This window comes from Episyrphus balteatus, chromosome 4, assembly GCF_945859705.1.
Source record: "Episyrphus balteatus chromosome 4, idEpiBalt1.1, whole genome shotgun sequence".
NCBI classification, from domain to species: domain Eukaryota; kingdom Metazoa; phylum Arthropoda; class Insecta; order Diptera; family Syrphidae; genus Episyrphus; species Episyrphus balteatus.
This window is the reverse complement of record NC_079137.1, coordinates 45,435,546-45,457,753: the sequence shown is the minus strand read 5'-3', so window position 1 is coordinate 45,457,753 and position 22,208 is coordinate 45,435,546. Positions and strand designations below refer to the sequence as shown.

At 30.0% G+C, this 22,208-nt stretch overlaps 1 protein-coding gene across 1 annotated transcript; it reads right to left on the bottom strand.

Moving 5' to 3' along the window:
* Positions 1-8,287: 8,287 nt before the first annotated feature.
* On the bottom strand, positions 8,288-9,119 carry LOC129919231 (uncharacterized). The gene is made up of 2 exons (XM_056000085.1): positions 8,903-9,119; positions 8,288-8,766 (listed from the first exon to the last, which is right to left on the bottom strand). The coding sequence occupies exons 1-2, from the start codon at positions 9,117-9,119 to the stop codon at positions 8,288-8,290; spliced, it is 696 nt and encodes a 231-aa protein (XP_055856060.1).
* Between the last annotated feature and the right edge of the window lie 13,089 nt (positions 9,120-22,208).

Here is a 22,208-nt window from a genome sequence, read left to right as displayed (position 1 = left end):
CGCATTATTAAAATTTGTAAAGAGTCGTATTTTTAATTGTATGGAGTCGTTTAATTAAATAAAAAGATTAGAACATTCATTTCAAAATAATAAAAGTATACAAATTTCGATTGTAGCCAGGAGGCGTAGATGATTATCAAGAAGAAAGATTTTAGGTTAAGCCTTCAATTTATACATTTTACATTTTGATAGAAAAAGGAAATAAAAGAAATTATAAAAAATGAATGAAATTGAAAAGAATGAGTGGCTTAAAGTTATGTCAAATAAATTGAAAATTCAGCGATAAAATTTGAGATGTATGTCGCCACAAGTGTATTGGCAAATTGCCGTATTTTTTAAGAGCCTTATTTTTGAAGTGCCGAATTTTTAAAAGGTAATTTTGAAATATTTATGAAAAAAAGTTTGAAGGAATTGAAAACTAATTGTGCTACTTTTTGTGGTGCACTACAGAAGTGAGCATTTTACAATCATATACTTACATAAGTAAGTATGTGATCTGCATTGAAAAAAATTTGCTACTTTTCAGGAAGATTCCGCAAGATTCGATCTTTTCAAATCTCTTTTTGAGACGGATTCACATACATTTTCACAATATACAGTTGCAAAACGTCAAACCAAGCTATAATTTGAGACAAAACTAAATTTAATAAACCAGAGCCTTTATTGGATAAAAATATAGAAATTTAAAACATGAAATCATTTCAAAATAGTAAAAAATATTTTGTTTGATCTGTCACTGGGACACACATAAATTTACAAAAAAAAATTACTACTAATTGAATTTCCTAAATAGCCAAAATGTATCAAACTTTAGTGCTTCACACATCAACCGAACCGAGTGCACCGATTTTTCTTTTGTATTGGAAAAGTTTTACACATTACAGGGCTAAAATTTGAAGATAAATACTAGGAAAGGAGGAACGAAGTCCGCCGGGTCAGCTAGTAATTTATATGATTTGCCTGCATTTTAGGTTAGATAAAAGCATTACTTTGCGTTTTCACAACGTTCGCGGAAGAGGATATCAAAATTTTTTAAATAAATTTTTTTTTCACATGAAGTATGAATCAATTTTATTTGAATATTTTTATGAAGAAATGAAACGCTTTGTTGACATAATGTTTGATGTTGTCGAAACGGACCACTTCTTTGTGGTTCATTGTTTGTTTCCGATCGCAACATGGAATGTAAAACAAGCGCTCTCAATTCTTGTGGCGGCATTGGTATTTCCTTCGCAATTTTTTTGGCAAATACAACGTATTTTTCATGCATTTACTAATCCTAGAACCATAATAGAACCATGATTCGCTCTTTTGCTTTGATTTAATTAAAGACCTGAGTAAAAATTGAGTTAGATCTATTTAACTACCAACATTTTTGTTGTGAAATAGTTCGTGAATTATTTTAATTTAAGCAAAATATGCAATTTTATTCAGTTATGCACTTATAAATTAAATAAAAAAATCACTACCCTTTGAACTGAACATAAAATAAATTTGAATTGAATTTACCTAAGCCGAGAACAGGCAATCAGAAATTCACTTTGTAATCGGAAACTACGACTAACTGGAAACTACTACAACAAAGGAAACCAATTTTTCGGTTCATTAAATGTATGCATTTGAATAGTTCTTTTTTTTTTGTGCATAAAACATGAAAGCGTACACTGAGGGAAAAAATAAATTGAAGTTGAATCGTCGTTGTTTCAAAGTTGAACTACTTTGATTTATGTGACTTTAAGATAAGAAACCATCAAAAATTAACCTATTTTCCACGTTATTGATTTTAAAATGTCCATCTTCAACGAAAAATCATTCCGAATAATAGTTAAATCAATGTGGTTTTCATTGCTTTCACGTTGTTTTATGGTGGCTTTTCCCTCAGTGTATATAGAATGGTATTTGAAAATTTGCCAAGAAACAAAACGAAAAACAAATTATAATGCCAGTTTTGTGTCGGTCTTTAATAATAAATTGCTTACACCAGTTTCTTGATTGATATTTATTTATTTATTCTTAAATTTTGTTTTGGTTTAATTTTAATCACTCATACGCCACAGTGAACGCCTTGCCATTTTTTTTTTTTATTAAAAATTCATAAAATGTATTTGATTCGGTTTGGTAGTTTATATTAAATACTTTTTGTATCCAATTCATAAAAAATTCCCATGTCTACATTCTTAATGCATGACTTAATTGAATCAAGAAAATGTCATAAAAGGTTTATGTTGAATATGTGTATGCTTTCAAGTTTGAAGAAAAAATCCTTCAAGTGAAAAGAAAATGTGGTTTTATTTCTCTGTGCACATATTTTCGTAGATAAAGGAAAAACCACAATTCACATTGGATTGTGGATGGGATGAGAAGCCAACCGAAATAATTCCCTAAACAATAATAATCCTCAAGGATGAGTATGATTCTGAGGAGAGATATTCAAATGTTCGTTCTTTGAAAGTAGATTGGTATGTTTTAGAGGGTTTAAATCTGTTGTTGTTGTTATTTTTACATTTAAAAGCTATTAGTAACGGCTGCTGGGTTAGAAGTAGACAAAAAATACGCTTAAATATGTAAAGAATTTTTTTTGAAAGCCAAAGAAATATGAAAAGAATAAAAAGATTTAAGTTTTAGGTTAATAACCGTTGCTGTTTAGAGTAGGTATATGTACTTGTACATATTATTACTTTTGCAGATAAGCAAGCTGAAAAAAGCTCGATTAAAAACCATTAAAATGGAATACACTTTTAACAGATTGAAAGTGACTTTGTTGAAAAATAAATTGTATACAAAAAGAAATGATTTCGGATTCGAATTTAAATAATATTTTGTTACTTGATCCCTTTTAAAGTAAGATTTAAGTTCAATTCTTTAAGTTTTGTGCGGTAAAAAACGAAATATTTAAAATGCTAGGTGTGTACCTGTTAAAAGGAAATACCGTTTTGCTGAAAAAAGACCATAATTAAAGTGCCTAACATTAGTGGTTCATGTTTTTTGATAATAACACATTGCACTAGTTCATTATTTTTCTGTCACGGAAATATTCATTTAGCACGATTTTATTTCGTGTGACAAAATACTAGTTTTGGGTGTTTCATGGTATATAGTATGTAAGGACAATTACGTCCTTATTTTTTGTTGTCACATTGTGTGTTAATGTCAGTCCAGCAAATAGATTCAAATGTTAATTACTAAAAATGTATTTCAATTCAATGACAGATTTTACTAAACCATGTTTAAACTTGGCCTTAAAATTAACGATTGCTTGAGTACGAATAAATTTAACATACCTACTTGAGATTTCAAATCAGTTTTGCATAGTGCTTTTACAGGAAAATTGTCAACATCATTAGATTCTTGGATCCTATCTCAATTTAACATTATTACGACAATTCAAAAATGTAACACTTTCCTATTTTTTTTTGTAAAAAGTCCCCATCCATTTTCCCCTGAAAAAAGAAGACTTTTACTCAAATGTAATTTCTAACTCTTGCTTTGTGTATCAAATTTAACACATAAAATATTTTTTAAACATACATAAACATAACAATATTTATATGTTCAACAAAATAGAATTTAAGCCAAATTTTATTTAAATTTTTCATAACTTACGATAAAATTGAGTTCTACTTTAGTAACGTTATTGTTTTACATGCAGAATATAACAGTCCTAGAGCATCAGTCTCATGATATAAGAGGCTATTTCACATAATATGTCATAATATTGATATTTATTTCAACTAATATATAAATAAATAATAAATATAATATTAAGCAAGGAATAAAATCTTAATAACCTTGAGTTACCATGTGCAAGAAAACTAAAAATCACTGTAGTTAAATTTAAAATACATATCTCATTTAATTCGACTTGTTTTAACGTTTAAAATAAATGATAGCCATTGGTTAGGCGAAATGAGCTAGAAAATTAGTAACTTAATTGAGTGAGGTGCGAGTATTTAATGCATGACCACAGCGTTACCGAATTTGAGAGAAGTATTATTGTTATTTTTGTACAGAGTTTTTCAGTTTTGCTAATTGATTTATTTCATATTTTTTACAACTTAATTATATAATTTACAACTGCGTTACTATAAAGAACTAAAGTATTTGTTTTATTGGTAACGCAGTTTTTTAGTTCTATTTTAAAGTTATTGTTATCCACAAATTTCATTAAAATTAAACCTTTTTTTTCTGGTCAGGTGGTACCAATATAGACTTTTTAGAGTTAAAATTAAGCTCAAACAGGGTTTACCTTATTTTATTTACTCCAAATTATAACAAAATTTCAATGAATTTTATTAATGAATTTTCTTAATGCTAAGATTTTGAAATATTATAGATTATCTCTATAATCTATTAATAAATAATTTGAATTTTTGGTTAAGTTCTAAAATAAGAAAAAACATTTTGCAACGTTGACAAAAGACCAGAAATGTTCTTTTCAATTGATTTTTCAATTCAAGACTCATTCTCCATAAAAGAAAATCTTATTTCCGTGAACAATTTAAAATTTATTTTATCCACCATCAAGGTATTTCACTAAGCGCTTTCTCTCTGGGCTAAATACAAAATTTTTAAGACGCTTTTTCCATCAGCCACAACCCACAAAACTTGAATCTTGTGGGTTGAATTTATCATGGATGTAGGTAAAGGGTCTTTGTAAACTTAAGCTTCATAAGAATTTTCTCAAAAAAAAAAAAAAAAAAAAAACAGACACTCCTGAGAACTTAATTTAATGGATTTCATGTAGTCCTTAAATCCATTGCCTGACAATGGCTATAAATTCGTTTAATTTAGTGTGATGTAATTTTTCTTCGAATGAACGATTTTTTTTTTTTCAAGTTCTATGTTTCGGTAGTTAAATTTTTAATTAAAGAGAATTCACACCTCCGGAATTAACGATAAAAATTGGTATAGAATTTCGTTTTATTGCCTTAGCAATCTTTGTATAGTAAATAAATTAATATTTTCAAAATAAAAAACACATTTTATCCGCGCAATCGAAATGGGAATTTGATACGATTTTAATTGCGATTAATTGAAATAACAATTATTTAAAAATTTGCTTTCAATTTGGCGGTTTTTTCAAATGAATGAGAGACAAAACACTAATTTTTGTATAAAAATCGAATTCACATTCGGATATATTATAACAAACCGAATATGAAAATAAATGTGAAAAAAGGACCTTCGTTGATACCAATCCTTCTGAAGAGTATTTTATTTTTAAACTTAGGTTTTTGTATTGAGAGTATGTACGTACTTATTCAACGAAATAATATCCAGTAAAAACAAATCAAGAAAGTATACGAATGCATACATATGAACAAAAAAAAAAAACATTTTTTCAAGGATAATGGATGCTGGATGAATGTTTGTTTTTTCTACTCATCCACTCTTTCCTGACAAGAGTGGTCTTTTGTTTTGAATGCTGATGAATGTGTTTCTATAGAAACTCTTTCATTCAAAAGTTTGAAAAAAAAAAACCTTTTTAAGTGTCAGAAGTAGTAGAATATTCTACGCGCTATAAAATGATGCGTTGAAATGGAAAAAAAATAAAATGATGCATTTCAACCATGTTCGTATACATTTACATAAGATGGAAAACCTTGAACGGTTAAAGCTTAAATTAACAAGCTGTTATTCAAGCCATTCAATATGAACAATAGATTTCAGCCTTCAAGGTCTCTGATTAAATAAGCTTTAGGTTAATAATGAAAAATATGAATTTGATTAAAGAACTACTCAAAATTGAAAAATCCTTACAAAAGTGCGAAGAATGAATGTGTTTAGTTTCAAAATCCAGTGTTACGAATGCATAAATCCTTTCAACTCTTTTAAATCATTTCAACCAAGATTTCTATATCAGTATTACGAAACTGTTGCTTGGAGCTCTTCATGGCAGAAGTATCCTTGAAAAGACAAAATAACTGTGGGTATGGCAATTGAATATGGCTGCAATGGAAGGATTTATGCTCACTCCTATCAGTAAGAGTGAGGAGAATTTTCTTTGCTTTGCTTCCTCTTTTTTTTGTTGTTGCTTATATCCTTGTACTTCTTCCAATTGCATTATTCCCGAAGGTTATATAAGGATGTCAGTGCTTGACAGATGTGGTAATATGTTATGGATATGAAATGTTCACAAGAGCTTCCGTGTAAGCCCCAGAGCATTTTACAAGGTTTTTATTTAAAATCTATTAAATTCATTGTTTTTGTAGTGAAAGTAAATTTCGTGTATTATAAACTGCTGTATCGGACTACATTTTGAGAGACAGGAGACAGTCCAAAGTTTAGTTTTGCCAAACCCTTTTAGGCTCGTCTTCCTTTGCAGGATGACGATATGAAGAATACATGCTGCTCCGTCAGGGTTTGCAAAGACCTCATCGATACCTTTGATGTCAAAACAGGTTTTAGACAACAGAAGGACGGCGCTTTAGAGAAAGAACTCTTCTTGGTATAGAATTCTAAGGCATTTTCAAAAAACCCTGATGTCCTTGGTAATCAATCTAAAAAAAAAACTGTTTAGAATTCACAAAGAGGACCCTTGTCAAAAGAGTCTTTTTAAGAAATTTTCTTTCATAATTCGAGTTGAAAATTCTTCTGGTTTTGGGACGGATTGTTTCCACAACTGTGTAAGGTTACAGTTTTTCAGTGTTTTACTTCCATTATAGGGCAAATATTGGTTTCGTGTCGAAAAATATATGGCTTTCTTAAAAAAGTAGTTTTGTTTTGTTTTTTTTTTTTTTTTTTATTTATCTAAAAGTACAATACGTTTTTGGATCCAGGGGGTCATTTCCCGATCTATGAAGCTGTGAAGTGATAAGTTTTATCACGTTTTCATAATAAATTCGATTCTGGATTTATAAAAAAATTAAAACAAACTTCAAAAATTTAATAAAAAAAAATTAAAACAAACTTCAAAAATTGTTCATATGAAAACTAAAATGATAAATTTTTTATCACTTTACAGTTTCACAGATCGGGAATTGACACCTAGTTTTCTGTTTTTGTTTAAAAACAAATAAGGTAATTGAATTTTAAAAACTTATTTAGTAGGTACTTAATTACATAAAATTTTGAAATAATCATTTTTATCAAAAAACAAAACCGACTTCAATGGATCAAAACTAGGTTTTATTTCTAATAGTTTCTATGGCAAGAACTGAACGAATTGAAACACAAAAAGAATTATCAAAATTGGTTCACTCAGTCCAAAGTTATGACGTAACAAACACACAAAAAAATACAGCCGAATTGAATACCTCCTCCTTTTTGGAAGTCGGTAAATAAATGTTTAAATTTTTTTTTTCACTTTTTTTCAAAATTTATATTTTAAAAACTTATTTTTCAAAAACTACACTGAGGGAAAAGCCACCATAAAACAACGTGAAATCAATGAAAACCACATTGATTTAACTATTATTCGGAATGATTTTGCGTTGAAGATGAACATTTTAAAATCAATGTGGAAAAAAAGGTAATTTTTGATGGTTTCGTATCTTAAAGTCACATAAATGAAAGTAGTTCATCTTTAAAACATCGACGTTTCAACTTCAATTTATTTTTTCCCTCAGTGTAGTCCATTTAACAGCTTTATTTAAAAACATATTAAAAGACATAGATTTTTAGCTTAACAAAAAGATGCAGCACGTTATTCTTGGTTTAACCGTTGATGTTTTATAATTTTATTTTTCCAAATTAAGTAATTTTTTTAGAAAAAAAAAATTTTTTAGAAAAAAAAAATACTAAATTTTTGTAATTCTATTTACTATCACGAACAAAAATTTTAAACTATCCAACATATCAAAAGTTTTTCCATTTAAAAACACAAACTTCTCCAACAAAACACACTGTAGCAATCTTCAACAACAATCCCATTGATATCCAAATCCATTTCAAATCTTCAACTTTTAGTGGTTTTAATTTCGAATCAAATCCAAAATGTAATTTATTAATTTTTCCCGCACCAGTTAATTCATAAAATGCTCTATTCATCCAAAAATCCAACAATCCACTAGATTGTGTTTCCAAAATATGAAAATTCAATATCTTCTTATAAATTGAATTTTCATTTATTGAAATTGCCGGCAACATATTTGCCAACAGATACAATTCGTCAGACCTTCGAAACAATTGTTGACCAAAAAATTTTTGTTGATTTTCATAAATTTTCCATTTCGGTTGTGTTATAGTGTAGGCATATTTTGGATTTAGAGTATCGCGGAATTTTATAAAAGTCTCAAAATTAGGTTCACCTTTGAATAGATTTGAATATTTTCTCATGAAATTTGGTCTAACTTTGGTAGACTTTCAAGCCAGAAGATTGTAAATCATCCCAAGATTTTATAATGTTTTCTCTTGGTAATTTGGTCATGAAAGATTGAAGAAATGCATCGTAAGAAGTTACAATCATTATTCCAAGCAAAAAGATCAACAAATAGATGATTTTTGTTGTGAAAAAAGCTTTTGGTGCTTCTGTGAAGGACTTTCCGAGGATTCCACGGAAACAATCCATGTTAAAGAAGAAATCAACATGCATCGTAAATGTCCGATATGATTCTTGGAAAGTTTTAGCTGCCTCAAGTAAAACAGAAAGTAATATGAAAGTCAGAATTGTTATCAGAAAAGCATTCCAATGAAATATAAAGGCAAAAAGTTTAAAAATTGGGACTTTTGGTTCCACAGGCAGCATAACACTCCAATCGAAGACCGTGTATGGATATGAAAACCATTTCACTGGAACTTTCACACCAGCACCTGATATCTCAATTTCTTCATTTACAACAAGATTATGAATGTCATTGGATGAAAGTGAAGTATTAACGTTGGAAGTGTTCAATTTAGCATTGTGTTTCTTAGCAAGGCCATTGAAAATATGTCCAACGTAACCACCAATTTATTAAATCACCTTTCGAGTTTTCTGAAATTATCAATGCTGGTTCAGATCCTCCAAATAAAATTGGCAAACTAGATCCATTAAGATCCTGCATGTGATCTCGAAAATACGGCACTGTTGTTTTTTGACTCCAGATAACTTCTTCGATTTTAAATTCACCAAAATTGCTATAACTGTAGATAGTCGAAGAAGTTCCGAAATCTTGAAAAACTGCTATAACATTGATCATTTTATGCTTCCAACAGAAATTGAAAACTGTTTTCATTTCGATATCATTTCTTGAAGAACTCTTCAGTATAAAAATCGTTTTACAAAATCGAAGGTGTTGAAGGTATTCCGAAAGTTTCTGAAATAATAACTCACTTGAATCAAATTGAACAATGGTTAGGATGTTTTCATTGAATGCTTCTTTTAAGTAAAATGATGAACCCTCAGAAGTTGATAGAATCACTGGAGTAACAAGTAAAGTTGTAAGGTCACGTATGAATTCATCATTAAAAGAAGAGTTTTTTGTTGATCTCAACAGAAAAAAACTTTCAAATTCTTCAACTTTGTGAACATCTTTGATAAATTCTAAAAACTTTAAGTTAAATCTGGTTTCTGGTATTACAATTTTACCAGCAACCACCGCAACAAAGGCAACAAAACTTGCAGCAGGTAAATTCATGACTGATATTTCCTGGAAGGACGCATTCACTTTTCGAGAATGGTACGATGGTTAATTGTACAAGCACGTGTTGAGTCAATTAATTTTCCTAACCTACAAAGTATTTGCTACTAGTTTAATAAATTTGTTTGAGGATATATCAAAATAGAAGGTAGTTTTATTGGACTTTTTTGGCATTATTTATGCAGCACGTTTTCTTAATATTTAGTCCTGATGTATTTTTAATTTTACGCAAAATTTTTCTTTCCTACTAATTTTAAATTCATCGATTGAAGTGTTTTAATTGCCTTTAATTGTTGAACAATTTAAATAAATTACAATAGTTTATTTATTTATCAGCAGATCTTTAACGGTTATTCACTTTGTTAAATATAATAATTATTTGCTGTTTTGCTTAGGGTGACCGGTGCCTTACCTTAAAGCAGCACTATAATCCATTGTGATTGTGTGGATCGGGTCTCAACTAGAGAGATTCTTCAGCGAGACCTATCCTTAGCCAGATTCTTACAGTTTCAGGCTCTTAGTCCATCATTAAGCTGCCTTCCCAGTGTTGTCGATTTGAATGATTTTCGAAAATCTTTAAAAAAACATTTTTTAGGCCTGTTCACTGTGATCTCATATCTGTAAACCAAAACTTGTTTCGGAACTTTGATCCGAAAATATCTGCTTCCGAAAGAAAAAAAAAAAAAACTCGATTGCAAATAATTCAGCAACCCAAACTACTACAAACTTTTGGTTTTTAGTTATTAATAGAGCCTAAAGAGTTCTGTCTTTTGATATCTCATTCAATGGATTTGGAGAAAATTTTTGAAAATTCCAAATTTTTAGACAAGGGGTACCCTTGGATAATTTTCGAAAATCTTAAAAATATTAATTTTTATTTTTTTTAGTTGAGTGGATAGGCCTGTTCACTGTGATCTCATATCTGTAAACCAAAACTTGTTTCGGAACTTTGATCCGAAAATATCTGCTTCCGAAAGAAAAAAAAAAAAAACTCGATTGCAAATAATTCAGCAACCCAAACTACTACAAACTTTTGGTTTTTAGTTATTAATAGAGCCTAAAGAGTTCTGTCTTTTGATATCTCATTCAATGGATTTGGATAGGCCTGTTCACTGTGATCTCATATCTGTAAACCAAAACTTGTTTCGGAACTTTGATCCGAAATTATCGATTTCCGAATGAAAAAAACAATACAATTTCGATTGCAAATAATTCAGCAACTCGAACTCCTACAAACATTTGGGTTTCAGTTATAACAGTTATGAATAGAGTCTAAAGAGTCCTGTCTTTTGATATCTTATTCACTGGATTTGGAGAAAATTTTTGAAAATTCCGAATTTTCAGACAAGGGGTACCCCTTGGATAATTTTCGAAAATCTTAAAAATATTAATTTTTATTTTTTTTAGTTGAGTGGATAGGCCTGTTCACTGTGATCTCATATCTGTAAACCAAAACTTGTTTCGGAACTTTGATCCGAAATTATCGATTTCAGAATGAAAAAAAAAAAAATACAATTTTGATTGCAAATAATTCAGCAACTCGAACTCCTATAAACTTTTGGTTTTTAGTTATGAATAGAGCCTAAAGAGTGCTTTCTTTTGATGTCTCATTCGATGGATTTGGAGAAAATTTTTGAAAATTCAGAATTTTTAGACAATGGGTACCCCTTGGATAATTTTCGAAAATCTTAAAAACATTAATTTTGATTTTTTGAAGTGAAAACTTCTTTAGTATCGTAGTGATTTGAAACAAGATGAAACGAAAACGCGACACGACTTCAACTTGTTATAACTTTTTTGTTTTAATAGATAGATGAATGAAATTTTTACTGGAGATAGGTAATTAAATAAATTATAATTGTACAAAATTTCAATTAATTTCATATTCAAAATTCGGAGATAACGGTCAAAAGATGTTCTTTTCCAACACACGTTATATCTTTTGATCTAGTGCACATACAAAATTGGTTTAACTTTAATACGCATGCTGATAACATAACCTTTTGTTTGATATATCACACATAACGTTACGTGCTCTACAAGTTACACAATCTTAAATTGAAAAAAATTTAAAAATACCTCAAAACACCTGTGGAGATCTGTTGGCGATGACCAGCTACCAGTGTAGGAAGTACCGTAATCTCAGTCTGGAAATTCGACATGGTTGACTTTAAAAAATTCTAACTTCTCTTGTAGACATCTTTGAAATAAGATTTATGCATCATTATACAAGGTGAAACAATAAGCTTTCACATGGTATAAAATTTTTTATAGGTTGTCAAACAAAAAAATTGGTTTAATAGCATGAGAACATAAAAATAAATGTTTTTTTTGCTTTTTGGATGAAATTTCATCGAGTTTAAAAAAACTGTAGATGTCTCATACAACTGATCGATATATATTTATATTTTGAGCTAAGACAAAAAGCTTTCAGATGGTGTTAATTTGTATAGGTTGTTAGGGAAAAAAAATGGATTTAATAGTGTGAGAAGATAAAAATACGTGTTTTTTCGCTTTTTAGCTTTTTATAGATGTCTCATAGACTTGATTGATATATATATTTTGAGCTAAGACAATAAGCTTTCAGATGATATAAAATTTATCTAGGTTGTCATATAAAAAACATGAATTTGAAGGTGATAGAATAAAAATAGGTAGATTTTTTCAATTTTTTTTTTTGCAAGAAAAATGATTTTTTAAGGTTTCACTTCTACCACGTGTGAATTGCACATATGATTTTTTTTTTTTATCTGAGTGGATAGGCCTGTTCACTGTGATTTCGTATCTGTAAACCAAAACTTAATTCGGAACTTTGATCCGAAAATATCTGCTTCCGAAAGAAAAAAAAAAAAAAAAAAATTCGATTGCAAATAATTCAGCAACCCAAACTCCTACAAACTTTTGGTTTTTAGTTATTAATAGAGCCTAAAGAGTCCTGTCTTTTGATATCTCATTCAATGGATTTGGAGAAAATTTTTGAAAATTCCAAATTTTTAGACAAGGGGTAACCCTTGGATAATTTTCGAAAAACTTAAAAAAAATAGTTTTTAATTTTTTAGCTGAGTGGATAGGCCTGTTCACTGTGATCTCATATCTGTAAATCAAAACTTGTTTCGGAACTTTGATCCAAAATTATCTATTTCCGAATGAAAAAAACAATACAATTTTGATTGCAAATAATTCAGCAACTCGAACTCCTACAAACTTTTGGTTTTTAGTTATGAATAGTAGCTCAGGGCAATTAGTCAAAATATGGGCATGAAATCGCATTTTTCGCGGGACAAAATTTTTTTCATGGAATGTGTTCGGGTGGTTGTCCTTATCATAAAAGTCAATTTGTTGGGAAAATTGGAGGTTGGGAACAGCCGCCATCTTGGAAAAGAGATTGGTAGCGTTTTTATTGAATAGCTCCATTGTTATTCATTTTAACAGAAAATGACAAAGGTAGGACTTATTAACAATAAAATTATCTAAACAATGATATACAAAACAATTCCGTGAGTTGATTAAATAAAATTTTATAGTTGGTCAAAGTGCGGGTTTGTTTCGCAAGGTTGGGACAAAATGACATTTTTTCATATATCTGACGAACTTTTGATTTGTTTGGATAATTCTTCAAGAATGAATTATATTACTTATAATTACCTATAAAATGAGCCCACAATCGTTATTGTAACCATCGTATTGTAGAAGTAATCTAACTCCGAAACTCTCCATGTACTAGTCAAAAGTGAGAAAAAAGCTAGTTTTTTGCTAGTAGGCCGAGAAAATTTTAGGAGTAGAGGTATAACCAAAATATAAGTACGCAGTTTTGCTGCCATACTCGTGTTAATGTCGATTTCAAAGGTCTGACAACTCTAATTTTGGGCTTTATACGGTTTTTGGGGGGTTAAATAACGTAAGTTTTCCAGTTAACGTGAATGGGCTAAATTTATACTATTTGAAATTATAAATATACAAGCTGATGCTCTATTATTTTTCCTAAATCTGGACACCTTAATCTCGGCTATGGGGTTAATAGAACTCACGATGTAAGGTTTTTTAACTAACCATATCAGGCTTTTCAATTCAAATAAACAAACAAAAATCGAAACAAAAAAGCCTCTAAAACATAATCGTATAAACGGCTTATATCTTGAGTTCTATTGGTCACATCCTCAAGATTGGGGTGTCTAGATTTAGGAAAAATAATAGGGAATCAGCTTGTATATTTATAATTTCAAATAGTATAAATTTAGCCCATTCACGTTAACTAGAAACCTTACGTTATTTAACCCCCCAAAAACCGTATAAAGCCCAAAATTAGAGTTGTCTGACCTTTGAAATCGACATTAACACGAGTATGGCAACAAAACTGCGTACTTATATTTTGGTTATACCTCTACTCCCAAAATTTTCTCGGCCTACTAGCAAAAAACTAGCTTTTTTCTCACTTTTGACTAGTACATGGAGAGTTTCGGAGTTAGATTACTTCTACAATACGATGGTTACAATAACGATTGTGGGCTCATTTTATAGGTAATTATAAGTACTATAATTCATTCTTGAAGAATTATCCAAACAAATCAAAAGTTCGTCAGATATATGAAAAAATGTCATTTTGTCCCAACCTTGCGAAACAAACCCGCACTTTGACCAACTATAAAATTTTATTTAATCAACTCACGGAATTGTTTTGTATATCATTGTTTAGATAATTTTATTGTTAATAAGTCCTACCTTTGTCATTTTCTGTTAAAATGAATAACAATGGAGCTATTCAATAAAAACGCTACCAATCTCTTTTCCAAGATGGCGGCTGTTCCCAACCTCCAATTTTCCCAACAAATTGACTTTTATGATAAGGACAACCACCCGAACACATTCCATGAAAAAAATTTTGTCCCGCGAAAAATGCGATTTAAATTACTAATTTCCCTGGGCTATAGAGGCTAGAGAGTGCTTTCTTTTGATGTCTCATTCATTGGATTTGGAGAAAATTTTTGAAAATTCCGAATTTTTAGACAAGGATAATTTGCGAAAAAGTTAAAAAAATTAATTTTTAATTTTTTAGCTGAGTGGATAGGCCTGTTCACTGTGATCTCATATCTGTAAACCAAAACTTGTTTCGGAACTTTGATTCGAAAATATCTTTTTCCGAATGAAGGGAAAATAGCAAATAATTCACTCTGGGCCTAATATAAATATTATAAGCTAAACTATATCAGCGAAATTAACCAGAAACTATGTAAGCCTTTATTAATTTTTCTTTGTACACTCAGATATACCAAATGCATATAAGAACTCAATAGGATAATGTTTATGTACTTTTACAGCTTACATTTACCACTTTAATATTAAATTTATGTGTAGGTACTTTAATAACGGAATTATCTATCAAATTGTTAGACTTGTGAGTTTGAACTTTATTCCTCGTGCCCCCACACAATTATTTTCTGCAGAACACTTAAACTTTTTTTTTATCTTTTGATTACGAAAATAAACCATCAGCATGAAAAACCCCAGGTGAATAAATAGTTTTGCAATTTTTGTTGAATGTGCATCAAATTCAGTTTCTATCTTTTTTTTTCTTTTTATGAAATTTTTAAATTGAGAAATCTAATGCAGTGGAAAAAGAATTTTTTTTTATAATCATTATCCTGCCATTTCCGCAAAAAGTATCTTTCCACTTCGCTTCCCCATTTCTCTTCTTGTTGGTCAGACAGAAAAAAAAGTACTGGAGTTATGCTCAGTAATTGGATGAATAGGGCAGTTGAGTGCGGTTCCTTGATATTGTAATAGGTGGCTGTTCTGTCGACAAAAAAAAAAAAAAAAAATCCATTAAGGTTTGGTTATTTTAAAGCACTCTGATTTACAAACGAAGAAGAATTTTTTTGCAGAATAAAAAAATGAGAAATATGAACAGAAGAAAAAGGATAAAAAATTGCAGATACTTAATTGCTCATTCAGACTTTGAACGTTTATTTAGGGTTTGAGGATAGTTACTGTCTGCAAGTGATGGATGTAGTTTTAATGAATAATATCAATTAAATTCCTTTAAGGATACCCATTAACGTTGTATGATTTTTTTATTGAATATTTTTCAAAGGAGATCCATCGGTTTGAAAGTCTTGAAGCTTTACCAACTAATTGACCAACATTTACAAATACGTTCCTACTGCTCGTGTATTCTAAGAATTTTAAAAGCAAACCAAAAACACAACAGGGTATTTTCATTGTAACGGGTGTGACGTAGTTTCTGCATTTTTTGTTCCTGGCCTGCGTACTATTCACTTAATTATTTATTAAATAGCTTCAACACCTAATATATTAGGTTGTTAATTAATGTTGTAAATAATGTTTTGTTAACCTGTCAATATCTTCAGTTTTCAAATATTTGACACTATTTACGCTATAAATATTTTACTACATATGGTCAGAATCTCAGAATACACCAGAATAATTATTGACTTTAGATTTTTTTGAGAAAATAATTCAAATTTTGGATAAAAATGTCAATACAGTTTATTCTTGTGTTTTTTAAAATAATGCTTACTTTGAAAACTTTTAGAATGTTAATTTTTTTTTCATCTTTTATTAAAAAATTGCTCTTTTTTTTTTGAAGGTATATACAAAAAATTAAACTATTTAATACGAAATTATTAAAGTAAAACGTATAAGTATTTGAAATCCATCAGTCAAAATATCAAAAATCTGAAAGAGAGACAAACAATTTATACAAACAAATCTGCTCGAAAGCAATCCAGAATAAAAATTTTAAATGTCATTCCATTTAGTTTGTTTTTTATGCGGAATTGGTTTTGTTGGCAGATTATGTCCTGATCCATTTGGTAACAAGAAAGTTATTTGGAAATGCATTTTCTCTCGACCATAAATATCAAACAACAGGATATTCTTCATTGTAGTTGTACCCAAGCAAAAGTCTTGGTTGAGTTTGGTTAAGTGTCCGTCAAGAACCATTTTAATGGTTTTCTTTAGAAGAGGAATATAAAAACTTTGAGATTATTTTATATCCTTTTCTGAAATAAGAAATAAGTTATGTTCATTCGAATTAGAAGATCCAACAACCAACCGTTCAGGATTAAACTATTATACAAAATTCAAATACAGCAAATTATTAAAAATTTAATTATTTTCATTAAGTTCCACAAAATTATTTTGAATTACAAAAAAATTATCTTCAACTTCGTCGTCCTTGCCGTTAGCTACGATATATTGCTGTTTAAATTTTAAACTCAAGGTTGTAGTTGAATTAAATTGTTGTTGTTGCTATTAAATCCTTTACTATAAAAGCACCACTTTTGTCGGGACGGGACTGACACTTCGTTTTAATTATTGTATATGTCTGAGTGCTTAAATAAGTGTGTGCAAGAGGAAAATAGAAAGAAAGAAAAAAGACGGACACTCTTATAGTGTCATTTCCCAAACAATTTCTCTATTTTCCTGTGAAAATAATTTTCCTAGTTCTTCCGTCTGGTGATTGCATCCGTTTTCCTCTCACTCAAAAAACAAAAATTCAACAGACAAGCTCTAAAAATCTAAAAACGAACAACGAACTTTGCAAAACAGGATAAAACTTCCAACTGCTCCTCTTATAATGGAATGGGTGGAATTAACAAAAGGAAGTGTCTGGAATTTTTGCGAAACTTTGACATTTTAATTGCAACAACGAAAAGGATTGCAAAAATGCAGTCTTAGGTGGGTGCAAAATTGAAAATAAAAAGTTTTTTAATATGCGCTCAAGTTATTAGAAAGCAATAAAACTAACACTTGGAGACGGGAAACTTTTTGTTTTGATCACAAATTGTGGTTTGCAATTCACAATATTAATTGAAAAGTCCACTGCGGTTGTGAATAACAATCAATAACAAAGAAAAAGAGAATTAATTGAAATATCGAAGGCAATAATTAAGAAACTGTCAGCAGAAGGAAATATTTTAAGACAAAGACAGTAATCAGTGGAATTGAATGAAATGTTGATTAATTAATATCAATTTCTATGTCAACTTGCAAAAAAATTTGTTCGTTATTAGAATAGGTAAAATAGGCATGAAATAAATTATCTTGATAGTATCTAATAATTTTTTTTTCAAAATGGAATACCTACCTACTTAGTCTTGAAAAATTTTAGAAAATGTTTACTAAAACAAAAGTATTTTTTGAAAAAAACTAAATTCTATTAGTGGATTAAATAAAGCAAATTATTAAAGAATCCGCCCAAGCTTCGACTTTCATGATCTTTATTTTCAAAAGTCGGTAATTAAAAATACTTTAACCTCTATAGATTAAAAATCGCTGATGTTGCCGCATTGTTTTTTAAAATTAAAACTAAATTTTTTTTGAAACCAATATGATACCAAAAGATTCTCCAGGTAATTTAAGAAAATAGATTCTTCACAAACTAACTTAAAAAAAAAAAAGAGTGTGTGTACACATGTACACGCGACTGAAGTTATACTTCTCATTCAGTATATGTAAATGAATTTCATTTGATATTTTTAATTTCTAATATGAAGTAAATAATCCACACTTAGTTTTTTTTACATTTTTATCAAGTGAACAATAAATTAATTCTTTCATCCTCCTTGCGTCCATGTAGTTTTCAATTTATTCTGTGAAATTTACTCATGTTGTGTGGTTCAGAACGTACGATATATGGTTAACAAAAGTAAATGAATTGCGCATAAAATGTGCGCGATATGGTAATTTTATAAGAATATAACAGATAATTTTTCGTGATCTTTTTTCTTGGTTTTTTTAATAGTAAATATATTTCTATTTTTTTAGTAAAATATTTCTTTTTTTATCATAAAAAAAAATTCCGGTACAATCCGGTTTTTCGACTTTTTTCAAAATTCCGTGAAAATCGCCTTTGAAAATTGGGGTAAATTTTTTTTTCGAAAAATCCCCGAATCTTTGAACGCTCCTAGAAGCTAAACCGCTTGAGAGCAATTTTTGGGAGTGATGCCAAATGATAGCTTGTGTCATGGGCCTACGCTTTGCACATTATCAGATTTTTAAAAAAATCGCCTTCCATGTTAAACCGCCACATCATGCCTATTTTATCAGAATCGTGCCTAATTTTTTTTTACTTTTAAGTTCTCCCGGTTTGAGAACGCGTAGACCTACAGGGATGGGAGTTGTACCCAAATGTAGGTTAGAGTTCCCGCCACCTTTTGGCATCAAAAATTTTATTTTCATTTTCTTCAAAATTCCGCGATATAGGCGTTGGAAGTTGGGGGCGCGAAAAAACTTCTGGGAGCTGAACGCTTTGATCTAGAGACAGGGGAGTGGTGCCATATGAAAGCTTATATTCTCAGCTACCCGATAGTGGTATAATCCGGTTTTTCGATTTTTTTCAAAATTCCGAAAAAATCGCCTTTGAAAGTTGGGGTAAAATTTTTTTTCGAAAAATCCCCGAATCTTTGAACACTCCTAGAAGCTAAACCGCTTGAAAGCAATTTTTGGGAATGATGCCAAATGATAGCTTGTGTCATGGGCCTACGCTTTGCACATTTTCAGATTTAAAAAAAATCGCCTTCCATGTTAAACCGCCACATCATGCCTATTTTTTCAGAATCGTGCCAATTTTTTGTTTTACTTTTAAGTTCTCCCGATTTGAGAACGCGTGGACCTACAGGGATGAGAGTTGTACCCAAATATAGGTTAGAGTCCCCGCTACCTTTTGGCATCAATTTTTTTTCCATTTTCTTCAAAATTTCGAGATATAGGCGTTGGAAGTTGGGGGCGCTCACTTTCAGCTCAGCTCAAATGAGCTGAGCTGTGGTACCGAGCTCAAAAGTGAGCTAGCTCAAATTTGAGCTGAGCTCCCAAGTAACAATTTAACTTGCATAAGGTCCATTTTGTTCGATTCGACAAGCTATAGTTTGTATACGTTTAGTTTAAGGCTTACTTACGCAAGTCATCCATTTTGGAAAGAAAGGAGGTCTCCTTAAGGCTATCTAGAAGTGTTAAGAAGAAGCCTTGTAAATATTAGTTAAAGAAGACCTTTATAAGACCTGTTTGAACCGTTCTAAAGAAGCCTTGTATATTCAAGTGACAGAAGGCCTCTATAAGACCTGTTCCAAGAGGTTCTTGTAAGTATGCAATGTTTTCACCTGTAAGTATGCAAAGTTTTTATCCTGCAGATATGCAATGTTTGTAACGCATTAAAAAAAAACATTGCATTTCAATGTGAGGCTTCAATTAGCTCCCAATTTTCCATTCATCTTTAATATTCGAGCATGGTCTACTGGTAAGGTGCTGGCTTGGTATGCAGAGGTACGTGGGATCGATTCCTGGGGGGTCATTCCGTAATTTTCAAAACGTTTATCGTCAAAACGTTTATCGTGGACGTTATCGTCCACATTTTGCTTCACGTAACTCAGCGAAATACGTTTCGTCTACGTTTATTTCTTCATGCAGTTTGAGACGTTTCAGAAATTCTCAAACTGCTTTTAATGTCATCTGTCATTAAGAATTAGAGGAGAGAAGGTGCGTTGCTGTTTTGTTATTTTTTGTGTTGTTTTTTTTTTATTGTGTCCTGTCATTTTTTCGGTGGTGGGTTGTGGAATTAATTGAAGAAAAATGCAAAATAAATTTGTTTTAATTTTTTTGTTTCTTATTTGAATTTGTTATGCAAAAACAACTATTTTAAATGTTTTATATGGACATGTAAATATAAAACATACAACCATTGCGTTTGTTAGGACTAACTCGTCATTTAATTTTTTTTTAGAGTAAACCCAAAAATTAACCATCATTTGATGTTTTTTGTATGCAATATTAGATTTGAGTTTGTTTACTACTAAACAAACTCAAATCTTATATTGCATTTGGTCAAATGCGTTGAAAAAATTAAAAAAAGGTATAAACGTATGGAAAACGTGAGCTATTTAGCTATCGTCCAAACGTCAACGTTTTGGGGTGTACGTTTAGACGATTTTCGTCTTCCGTGAAGCAAAAAAAATATAGCGAAAACGTGATCGTCCAAACGATTGACGTTTTTCGTTTTACGTGAAGCAACTCTATCGTCCAAACGTTAACGTCTGACGATAATCGAGATACGGAATGACCCCCCTGGCCGGGCCATGTGATGAAAATAAAAAAATGTGTTCTTTTTCAATTAAAATAATATTCTCATCATTTCAGAACAACAGAAAAAGCAGTGGAATTTCCAAAAAAGGAAAAGAAACAAAATAGGAAAAAATTAAAATAAATAAAATAATATGTAGAAAATGCAAAACAGAAAAAATCAAAAGAAAATAAAAAAATTCAATAAATTATTTATTTTTTAATGCAGAAATTCAACATTTTCTACAACACCTTCAACAAATTCTATAAGGCCTTATTATAACATCCTACGCAAGTAATCCCTTTGCAGGAAGACTTCCGTAAGGCCATTTTAAGCTGTTTGTCACAAGCTATTAGCTTGTGGATTACCTGTGAAGGAAAGTCCTATGCAATTTCGGTAAAATGCGCCAAAATGATTTGCATAAGACCTGTCATTCTTGTTATGAAAGCCAAAAAATAGCTTGCATTGACCCTTATGAAAGCTAAATTGTTACTTGGGCTGTGAGCTGAGCTGAAATGTGAGCTTTTTGCAACCCTGGCAACTTGCCACATGCAACTTACCACACGCAACTTGCCACATGCAACTTGCCACACGCAACTTGCCACATACAACTTGCCACATACAACTTGCCACATGCAACTTGCCACATGAAACATGTAACTTGCAACGTGTTGTGTGTTTTATGTTTGCCGTACTGCGGCGTACTGCATTTTTAAATACTAAAGTACTGCCTACTCTAAAGGTGAAACGACAGCCCTGCTACCCAGGGTGATCGCGTCATAATCCCTTTGACATTCTTGTCAAAAAGTAAATTTTCATACTCACCCTCCCATAAGAAGTATAACTTCAAAAATATTTTGGACAGAACGGCAACACCTACAATATTTAAAAATGCATTTTTAAAAAGCTAGAAGCTCATTCCTAACTGTTAAATTTAAATCTACGAAATTTAATGAAGAATTTTTTTTAAAAAAAGGTCAGAATTTTGAAAAAATGTTATTTTCTTTATTTGTTAAAACAAAATTTTAAATGACTTTTTTTTTTAACTTTTTCGTAAAAAATATGAATTTATTTTTGAAAATTTTTTGGCCATACAAATTATTAGTTGAATTCCGAAGAGGAAAATGTAGTATACATAATATACTACATTTTTACAGTTAAAAAAAAAAAAAAAAAATAAAAACAACTTCAATTTCATTGGATTTTTTTTTTGATAAAAACTGAATTTCTGTATTGAAATAAGTAATTGATTTTCTCTAAGACATTGACAAATAAGACCTTCAAACTTTCACTATTTAACCTTCAACAATTAGGGCTGTTGAATGAAGAAAAAAACAACTTTATATTTAAATGTTGAACTTTGAAAAAAAAAAAAATAAGTTAAATTTTTTTTCAAAAACTTCTGTTTAAAAAAGTTCTTCGAAAATTAAATACTTTTTGGTCAACTAAAAAAATGTGTTGTATAAAAAAAATCGTTAGTCCTTCACAGAACAAAACAAAATTTTTATTTTGTAGGTATATTTATTTATTTGTAAACACGTTAACACACATCAACAAAAATAAATTATTCTTGT

Excerpts from the sequence above, each read along its gene's own strand:
- LOC129919231 (XM_056000085.1), bottom strand. The coding sequence starts at position 9,119 with ATGATCAATGTTATAGCAGTTTTTCAAGATTTCGGAACTTCTTCGACT. Across the intron at positions 8,767-8,902 it reads AATTTCAGAAAACTCGAAAG|AAATTGAGATATCAGGTGCT; the intron begins GTGATTTAATAA and ends TTGTAAATGAAG.